Source organism: Centroberyx affinis, unplaced genomic scaffold (assembly GCF_046629955.1).
Source record: "Centroberyx affinis isolate AG114_WGS23_722 - 3 ecotype Tasmania unplaced genomic scaffold, CSIRO-AGI_Caff_v1 ptg001310l_1, whole genome shotgun sequence".
Taxonomy (NCBI): domain Eukaryota; kingdom Metazoa; phylum Chordata; class Actinopteri; order Beryciformes; family Berycidae; genus Centroberyx; species Centroberyx affinis.
In genome coordinates, this window is record NW_027279815.1 from 108,194 (window position 1) to 118,443 (window position 10,250).

Sequence of the window (10,250 nt, forward strand, 5' to 3'; positions counted from 1 at the left end):
ACTGGCCAAGTACCAGGTACCAGGTGCCATGTGCCATATTACGTAGTACCTGATACTTTTTTTGGTAGCACCTCCGTCGAGGTTCCAAGCGAGCTGAGGCGAGCTGAGGCGATACCAAACGGTGACGTGAAAACACTGCAGACCACTGATTGGTCAGAGAATCGTCATCGCGACACGGGACGTATATGCTAACGTTAGCTACCAGGCTAGCTTACCCTCTTGCGTCGCCTTTAGCAGCCAGAGAGCAGTCTGCTGTCTCGCTGCCTTCAGCCTCTTCTGAAATAAAATCTGTTCCCAAAATCTGTGACCAACAGCCACACACCGAGAATCAAGAACACCATCGCTTCGATATCCTCCATTGTAGCTGTGTGTCGCGTTTCATGCAGCGTCGCAGCGTCGCTATGACGACCAGTTTGGGGGGTGGGGCACATTGAGGGGGTACTATCTGCAGGTTACCTACAGGTTTGATATTCCCACTGCTGACTCCCCCCCCCCCGCCATGCCTCCGACACCCATGCATCAGACGCGCCCCTGTGTCTTTGTCTTTCTCCTCCCCCCCTCAGAGTTCAACACCATACAGACTTGGCACTGCCAGTCATTATCAGGAAATGATTCATGAAGCAGAGCAATACTGCAGACCACATTCAACCCAGAGCTGATTGTCATCTAATCCACTAAACACAACAGTAAAGCAAATAGAGCTGCACTTTCTACCTGAATGTGACACACAATAAAACAAAAAAGATTTATTACCGTCAGCACCTGCAGAAGATAAGCTTCCCTATCTGCTATGACCTTGTCATGAACTTGAACTGTCACAATCAACAACTGCTCACAGACAATGAATGGAGTTTTCATTCTGTGGACTGACAGATTGTTTGGCTTTATATACTTACAATATATATATATTATATTCATTCTGTAACCTTAGTTTGGAGAAATGGGTCAAATCAGCTGAGAAAACTGCTAGAAAAACTGCTATGTGTTTTGGGGAGTGATGGTTGGGCACAAATATGGAGGAGATCAGTGAAATAGAAACATATAAGCAGGCATGGTGTTTAACTGCCAGAGGAAGCAGGCAGAGAGAGAAAGTAAGACAGAAAATAATAATAACCTGAATAAATAGGAGAGAATGTGTTCCACTGAGAATGAAGAAGATTAGAAGAAATTGTAAATGTGAACAGTTTATCATTATTATTATTGATATGATTGTGTGTCTCACACAAGGACAACTCTCTCCCAAAGCTAAACTATGATCTTGTCATGAACTTGGCATGGATTGGGTATGGCAGTGTATGGCAGTGGCCATACCTTGGCTTCATTAAGCAATTCAGATAAAGTCTATAGTAATTAAACAAACAAAGAATTAAATCGACTTTCCTCTAAATGAAAAATAGATCAGCCCAAAATAAATTACTTTCCTTCCCTTCACTGCAATTAGTGTGCAATTTCCCTGCAGATGGATAAATCTTTTTCAGGCTTCTGTACTGTAATCAGTTGACAGAATAGGCGCGAGTCTGCAAATCGCATGATGAAATGAAAACAAATTCATGTTAACTAAGGTATTAATTTATACATTATTTAATAGTCATCTTTATAAACTATTAAATAATTAGTTAACTAATTAGTTAACTGTTAATTAAGGGTTAGTTAATGCTTGATAAGCATTGACTAACCCTTAATTAACAGTTAACTAATGTGTCTGGTAATCATTTACTAATGGTGTTCATGTTAACTAAGGTATTAATTTATACATTATTTAATAGTCATCTTTATAAACTATTAAATAATGACAAATATAACAAATAGAAGAAACATGACATATTCAGTTCTTCATTTATGCCAAAAGGCTAACATGTCAGAAACAAAAGAACACAAACCTCTCTTAAAGTTTTTTATGAACAATCATCTATAAGGCCAAAGTGCATGCAGGAAGTGCTGCTTGTTGTGGTATAGTTATAAAACCTGTTGCTGAGGAACGTTTGCTTCCTCATTTGGTTATAATTTGCACAGCTCTATCCTGCTGCTGTCTGGAGCTGAGACACTGAATCTGTTCATGTTTGTTCACTGTTCACATCAGTTGCTCAGTCAGCAGGTCCGACTGGTTCAGCAAGTTTATTCACCTTGGGTTCTAACATACAGTCCATGCACCTTGCTGCATAAGAAATACAGTAAAGACAAGTAAACACAGAGCAGAAAGCTCTTCTGAATCTGACAGAAGCTAAACCTTCATCCAGACATGAGGCAGCTGCACCCTGGCTGAGTGCAAATCTAACAAACAAGTTGGAAGTGAACAGTTGAGCTTTGCTCCCCTGCTTGCTTGTACAGCTTATCCAGTATAATGACTCACCACACACACACACACACACACACACACACGTTTAGACTTACATTAATTTCCTGGAGACTAACCCTAAACCCTAACCATAACCACTACTTGCCTAAACCGAACCCTAACCTTAACCTAACCCTAACCTTAACCTAACCCTAACCTTAACCACTGACCCCAAAATCTACTTTTTACCAATTAGGGACACAGCTTTTGTCCCCGATTGCACAAGCCGTCCCCAATCAACTGCTCTTAAGTCTGGTGTGTGTCACTGAAAGTAAGTTAAGTCATACACACACACACACACAGCTGCTTGAATCTAGCAGACTAGCATAGGAGTTGTTCTGGAGCTGCACACTATATTTCTAAACCCAATCCAGAAAGCCAAGTTGTTCCATGCAGTTTGTTCTTACCTGCAGTCAGATGAGCAGCAGAGCAGCAACTGGTTACAGTGAGGAGGAGTTAGTGATAATCAGTGAGGAGGAGTTAGTGATAATCAGTGAGGAGGAGTTAGTGATAATCAGTGGAGGAGTGGCTCAACACGAGGCTCTGTCATCATCTCTTCACCTCTGTCATTGTGAAGAGAGGAGGGAAAGTGGAACTGCTTCTCTCTCAGCTCAACTTCCCTTCATGTTCTTTATTCATTCATTTGGGGGGAGAAACATTTTCCACACTAACCAGACAACGACAGAAACCGTCACAGAGAATGACTTTCACTGTAATGGTTTCCAGTTTTCATACTTGGTTCAGTTAAGACTTTACTTTCAGGGATCATTTCTATAGTTTCTGACTGGAGAAATGTGTTTCTAAAGTGTTTGGTCTCATTAACTACCATGATGAGTTGTGGTATTTCCTTCTGATAGTGAAGTGGACAGTGAATAATGATTCAGTTCATATGTTCACTGTCACTGAAGAATATTTATCTTGAAGGAATACTGTTCTCCTAAGGATAGTCTGGTTCCAGGAATATCACCAACTCAATGGCTTGTCTGGTAGGACAGATGAACAAAGGCAGGAGTTCCAGTCCATTCTTTTATTATGGGATATAGTTTAAACTGATTTCTCTGATAAGAGAAGAAAAAGGGATAAAGGATATTAATCTAGACATCATAATTCCTAATTTCAATAATTAACAATCCAACAAAGGTAATCTAACTCCAAACACAATTAATATAAAAACCTAGGAATGAAATAATAACTTTACCACTATTAGAACTTAGTCAGTACAGCAAATAAATCATAAACTACTAAAGCTGCTATAAATGCATTTCAAACCAAAGGAAACTTACATATCATATACACAGATCAAACTATTGGAGGGATGAGGCATCCACATGCAGCCAGCCAGCTCCTTTGTTCTCAAACATTTGCCATAGGTGAGCTGGCTGTCTATATTGATTCTGAGGCTCCGCCCATCCAGGAAGCAGTGAGGCAGGTAGAGGAAGGTTAAAGTGGGAGGGGATTTTCCACAGTCACTGATGACTGTTCTTTGCTTCCTAGTGGAACATTGAGGAAGGGAATATAAACAGGGTTTAGGAAAGTTGACACCATTCAATATAAATATTGAATGGTGTCAACTTTCCTGAACCCTGTTTATAGTCTCTTTTTGAAAATCTCCTTCTTTTCATTGACAGCTGTGAAGATGAAACTCCTCTTTATCAAGTGTTGAGCTCTTCCAGGATGTTTCAGAATGTAATCTAACTGATGTGGAAAAGTTTGAGAGACTAACTTCAAACACTGAAATATTTGGTGCTGCAACTGATCTTGATACAACTGAATCTTTTCTTGCTAAATCACAGAAAAAGTGAATGAACTTCTCCCTCCATCTCTCCTCTGCCTTATTGCTCAGCTGCACATTTTCATACTTTATCACTTCCTCAAACCATCATTTGTTTGCCTCTCCTTTGGAGTGTTCTTCTTCCCTGAGTGAAAAGTAAAGTTAATACACCAGTCATAACCTCAGCCAGTGGTTTCTGACACAGCGGCCACAGCTCCATGATGAATCATTAGAAAACCAAATCAAACATTTCTGACCATTTGGTATTAGCTTCAAATATCAGAAGTCTTGACATTTTGGACATTTGTTCACAAAGTCACTGTTAGAGACATACAGACTGTAGTCCAGAAAAGGGTAAAAATCTAGTAAATTCTGTTCAGTCTGTGCAGTAATGTGTAGGAACTTCTATATCTTTAAATGTCCTTAGTAATGTTGAACTTGTATAATATCTGAATGTAATGTCTTTTTAGATAAGACACTTAAAATGTACGTATCTGAGTCAATGTGTATGGAGGCAAAAAGAGAAAATTGATTCATGTTGGGTGCAGATAAACACACCTTATCCTCATCTGGGATCAGCATGAAGTTGTTCTTAACCAACTGAAGGGGAAACATGAAGTGAGATTAAGGTCAAGTTATCAGACTTCCTGTTTTAAAGTCAAAACTGCCAATAACCCAAGTAAAGCACCCTGAGTGTAGAGGGAGATGTGTATCTTCATGTTTTAGAGAAAACCAGGCTTAAATCCAGACTGACACTGCCAGTCCAAGCAGTACTCTCTCCATACTGTATCAGCTGAAGGTCATGGCACGGTCCGCTGGGTCTGGTGGATCTGACATCATCGAGGAATATGACAACATTCCTGAAGACTCAGCCATTGATATGACTTTGAGGACCAGCAAGGACCAAAAATGTAGTAGGCAAATGTTTTTTTCTTCCGCAAATTAAGAAAAGAAATTATGAAATGACATTCGATAGTATTTCAGTGAAGCTGCGAAACATGAGGTTGAAAAAAGGTTAGTGGTTATGGTTTTTCATATAATTTAGTTCACTTGACATATTTATGTGTGTGTGTGTGTGTGTGTGTGTTGGCCTTACAGGGAAGGTCCTCTACAGAATGCTTGCTGGGAGCATTGGGCTGCTGTTTATCCTACAAGCTTCACTCAACATCTCTCTAAGACTTCTCCACAGTGAGTAAACACTTTTCTAAGCATTTCACTCAAATGAACACCAGTTGTGGCACTTTGCTTTCAAACTATATCATTTTTCATCATTCATTCATCATTGTTTCTCACTTCTATACATATGAATATCTGCAGCTGAGGATCCCCATCAATGTGGATCTTTAATCAAACACTACATTGAATACAGTGAAGAGTAAATGCTCTCAGCTCTCAGTCTACTTCTACAGTGGATATCAATAGTCTACACACCCTTTCAAATTTTCTAGCTTTTACTGAAAACATGAAAACATGTTACATCAATCCACTGTGTATTACTGCACTCTGTTGAGTAAGTTTGATGTTTCCGCTGCAAATCGCTCTTCCTCTTTAGCTTCCTTTAATTGATATTAATCGCACCTATACAAACATAAATTAGTCACCCATTCTGCGGTGAGTCCTGTGATAAAAATTCTACACAATAATTAAACTTGTCTAGGTCTGTGAATTATAATCCCTCAAATTAGCATTAGTTATGACCACAGAATTTAAATGGATACAACAGTTCTTCCACTGTTTGCCATGGTAATATATGGCTAGTAAGCATAAAATGTTGACTATGACTAGTCTGTTGCACGAGTGTTTAGCAAACTGTCAAAACTCAACTGAAAGCTGATGTTAGTGAGGAGGCTAACATAGCATGGTCAAAGATTGTGCTTCTATCATTAGCTCCTCTAGTCAAAATCAGCATATTAGCAAGCTGGTAAGCATCATCAACTTAACTTAATATAGCCACTTTAATGCTATAAACTAACGCAGCTTAACACATTTGCTAAATTCCAACAGCTAACGGACATCGGCAGAAAGAGTAACTCACTTTTGACCTATTAAAAAGACAGCAGCATCCGGTAAAAGAGCGCCATCTGGCATGAGTGACAACTTAAAAGTCCCATATCATGTAAAACAGGATTCCCCTTGCCTCTGTGATCATAAAGGAGTTGGATGGTCTATCTAAACATGGTGAAAGTATCAGAACGCACGGTCGCCAACTAAATCCACACAATCCATATTAGAAAAGCGAACCTCTAAACGAGCCGTTTGGACTTCCGTAACTTTGTGGTTCGCTCATTATCATTTTTGTAAGAAATAATAGACTAAGAAAGTGTTTTTTTCAAAGCGGTTGAGCGGTTGTCATTGTTTATTACCAGAGAGTTTTCCCTACCTGTAGCTGCCAGGCCGCGGCGTCTCACGTTTCACTCTTGAAACGGTTAGCCAATCAGAACAGAGGGTCGTTAATATCTTAAAGACACGGCAACAGAAACAGCCTGTTCTTGGTAAAGCTCAGAGAAATGCCAGAAAATGAACGTGTAAAATGGATTGAGAGTGTTTTTGGTTCATGACACCACACACACAGCTTTGAATGGACCTCAACACATAAAATAAAACACTGGAAAGTGTAGAATATGGGACCTTTAATTCAGCTGCAATGCCAGTTTTCCACTGCTTTGGTCCTTGCTGCAAAACCTCTCTCCTCAGTGACTTGCCATAAGTCAGTTTATACGGAAGCTAGCCCAATGGGAAAATGTCCGCTGCTCCATCCAGGAACATTGATTTGAATAGGAAAGACCGTTCTATCCATTTAAGTTCTATAGTTATGACTACATTCCTGTCAGAAATACAGATTCCTGTTTCAAATTTAAGCTCAGTTCAGCTCGGTTTGTCATGTGACCACTTCCTCTCTCTCCCTTCCCAGCCAGCACCGACACCCAGTGGGACCGAAACTGGACTGAACAGACTGGAGACAACAACCTGACTGAAGAGAGAGACCAGTTGCTGACCAGTTACAACCAGCTGATTAAAGAGAGAGACACGTTGCAGACCAGTTACCACCAGCTGACTGAAGAGAGAGACCAGTTACAGACCAGCTATAACAATGTGACTAAAAGTAGAGACCAGTTGCAGACCAGTTACAAAGAGTTGCTAACCATTTGCAACAAATTGACTGAGGATGAAGATTGCCAGGACAAGCTGCTTTGCTCTGGTAATGGTTATATATTCCTTCCTTCCTTTCTTCCTTCCTTCTGTTCTTTCTATACAAACTCACAAAGGTTTCGATTTTGACATGAACACTGTTCCCTAGGCTTCATGGTTTGACACTTCCCTTTCCATTCCTTTTAGTTTCCTCCTAATGAATCTCCTGTTGTTTTTTTTCCACCTGCCACTGTATCTCATGTGATGTTGACCAGAGGAAGCCAGCTGTCCAGAGGGCTGGCTGAAGCTTGACTGTAGCTGCTACTACGTCTCCACTGGGAAGAAAAACTGGGACAAGGGCAGACAGGACTGTCTCAGCAGGGAAGCTGACTTGGTCATCATCAAGGGCTACCGGGAAAAGGTGTGTGTGTGTGTGTGTGTGTGTGTGTGTGTGTGTGTGTGTGTGTGTGTGTGTGTGTGTGTGTGTGTAAGCAAGAGAAAGGAAGATGTGAAAGCTGCGATTGTCATGTGAACGCCTTAGTCTGATTATCTTGGCCAGAGTAAAGTCATAATCAATGTAAGAATAACCTGGTTGAATACCTGATACTGATGATTAGATTTCAGAGCAGATCTTTCAATTAATTTCTCTATAGAAACCTCTTAGTCTGATTCCAGTCTGTTTTTTAAATGTTCCCATGTGTCCAAAAGGTCAGAACAGTCAAAACAGCAAGTGGTGATGCAAAAGCGACTGTGAAACCCTCTTCATGCTGAACCAAATGACAGAAATGAACATCTTCAAGTTTTTACATGGGTGTAAACACCAAAATGGTGAAAGCTGCACTCCACTTTAAAGCTGCACTATGCAACTTTGCACCTTGGCGGCTCCAAATAGCAGCGAGATGTAACTGTTGGAAAGATTTGAACTTCAATACCCAGAAATCCTGTAAGGTGACGTCAGTGAACTGCACACGGCTCGCTCATGTTTACCAACCCGGCCGCTCTGTGATGCGTCATACCAAAGATACCAAAGAGACGAGAGAGGGAAAGGATTTCATGTTTAATGTTGAGATGGCTCAAATCTGACAAAAGAGTTGTTTTTCTCCACCCTCAAATACCCCAGTAACAATATCAATTCCATGTTTACAACATCCACTATGGGAGAAACAACAATAAAACTGCAAAACCCACACAGCAGGGCTTTTATTGTGTTTTATTAAGGGATTTGACAAGGAGTCAACATAGGACGAGTTGGGAATGAGAACGGGGTGCAATAACACAAAAGAGTCTCTGCTGCCATCTACTGGCAAGCTGAGGTAGGAGCAGGAACTGCCACTGTGTGCATGTAAACAAACCCACAGAGATCTTTGTAATCGTCTTTGGCAGGAGTTTCTGAATAGACTGAACAAGGATGCATGGCTTGGTCTGACTGACAGAGAGGAGGAGGGAAACTGGACATGGGTGGATGGGACACCAATGAGAAGCCCCAAGAGGTATGGAAGATGAATTTCAGACATTAGTTGGTGTTCAGCTCACATTGGGACACAAAGAGGTCTACCGCACTGAATGAAAGGCAGAACTAGTCAATGAGCTTTGGCATAGCAATGTCATTATTTTCCACAACTGTTCCTCTCTATACCACATACCAGATTTTCAGTCCAGCATAGCTTTGTTTAACAAAATCCTCTAGCATTGGAGGTCAGAGTCATGAAATTGTTGCTGAAAGAAGAATGGGGAAATCATTTTAGAGCCCTTTAAAATGCTGTTTGGGACCATTTCTTTTATGTGTCTTTAACTTATGGCCTATAGCCTCAATGAGGATGTTAAAGCTCCTGTGTTGTAATGTAATGTAATGTGCTCTAACCCTTTGTAGCTTCTGGAGTATTAATCAGCCTGATAACGGCGGGATCGGTGATGCTAGAGAAGAAGACTGTGTCCACCTTCGTCACTTGGTGGTGGAGAATTTCATTGGCTGGAACGATGCAGTTTGTCACTTACCCAAACCTTGGATCTGTGAAAAAAAGATTGCCATTTCCAGAAAGATTGGCATCAATGGCTGAGCTAAAATGTGTTGGAGCCAAAACTGGTTTCTGTGTTTTCACATACAATATATTCCCAACTCTTTTCTCCCTGTCATTGTCTTCTCACTTGCTTGATTCTCTATAAAGAGAGAACAAAGACGCTTTTAGCAGTTCTGTATTTCATTACGTGCAAACTGAATGGCAACTATGTAATGCTTAATAAAATCTCATAGCAAAGTAAAAGTGAACTGGATTTATTTGTATATTTGAATCAAACGTATTATGTGTCTGTCGATGAAGTTTGAGTGTTTCTGTAGGTGGCGCTCTTTGGAAAAGCTTTCATGAACTGGCTGAAAGTTGAATCACTATTGAATTATAAGAAAGATTTAGATTTAGAAAATGTTGGATTACTACTTTCATCATGTTTTCTTCTCATGATTTCACAGTAGCCAAGCATTTATAACAAAGACTATTGATGTTGTCTGACACAAATAACAGAACAATGATCTGACAAAGACTGACTGGGGAACAAGACTAATATACACATGGGGGGTGATTACAAATTAGACATAGCTGGGGCAGACAGGAAACATGGTACACATAGAACTAAAAGAACTAGACAGGGAAAGACACAAAGAAATACAAAACCTAGACAAGGCAAAAAGTCACAACCATGACAGATATATTTGAACATTAGAGATACATATTTGTCCCACTCCTTAAATCACTTTCTTTTTAATTGGAGGTGTCACCATCACTACAAAAAGTTTCTACTATTTATCTGTTCTGGTATTTTCTTCATTTCTCTCATCAAGGCCTTTTTTTTTTTTTGCTATAATGCTACTGTGGTAGATTCCATTATATGGAATGATATGTTTTTCCTGGGGGGGGGGTCTACTTTAAGGGGCGGAGGGATGTTTAATTGTACATTTATTACGGTATTTTCCTCTTGGAGGGGGGCTTCTACATTCTACTGTCCTCTTCCTCCACTCATTTC

General features: G+C 40.2%; 1 protein-coding gene and 1 pseudogene across 1 annotated transcript; both read left to right on the forward strand.

Annotated features, from left to right (window-relative positions):
- Positions 1–3,081: 3,081 nt before the first annotated feature.
- Positions 3,082–3,278, forward strand: LOC139649271 (small nucleolar RNA U3; annotated as a pseudogene).
- A 1,923-nt stretch (positions 3,279–5,201) lies between these two features.
- On the forward strand, positions 5,202–9,407 carry LOC139649259 (CD209 antigen-like protein C). The gene is made up of 5 exons (XM_071525615.1): positions 5,202–5,294; positions 7,018–7,305; positions 7,511–7,656; positions 8,619–8,725; positions 9,106–9,407. The coding sequence occupies exons 1-5, from the start codon at positions 5,222–5,224 to the stop codon at positions 9,290–9,292; spliced, it is 801 nt and encodes a 266-aa protein (XP_071381716.1). The 5' UTR covers positions 5,202–5,221; the 3' UTR covers positions 9,293–9,407.
- Positions 9,408–10,250: the final 843 nt, after the last annotated feature.

Bases quoted from the DNA above. Each gene is read 5' to 3' on its own strand.
- LOC139649259 (XM_071525615.1), top strand. From the start codon at position 5,222: ATGCTTGCTGGGAGCATTGGGCTGCTGTTTATCCTACAAGCTTCACTC. The intron at 7,657-8,618 runs GTGTGTGTGTGT...CGTCTTTGGCAG, and splicing joins TCAAGGGCTACCGGGAAAAG to GAGTTTCTGAATAGACTGAA. The intron at 8,726-9,105 runs GTATGGAAGATG...AACCCTTTGTAG, and splicing joins CCAATGAGAAGCCCCAAGAG to CTTCTGGAGTATTAATCAGC.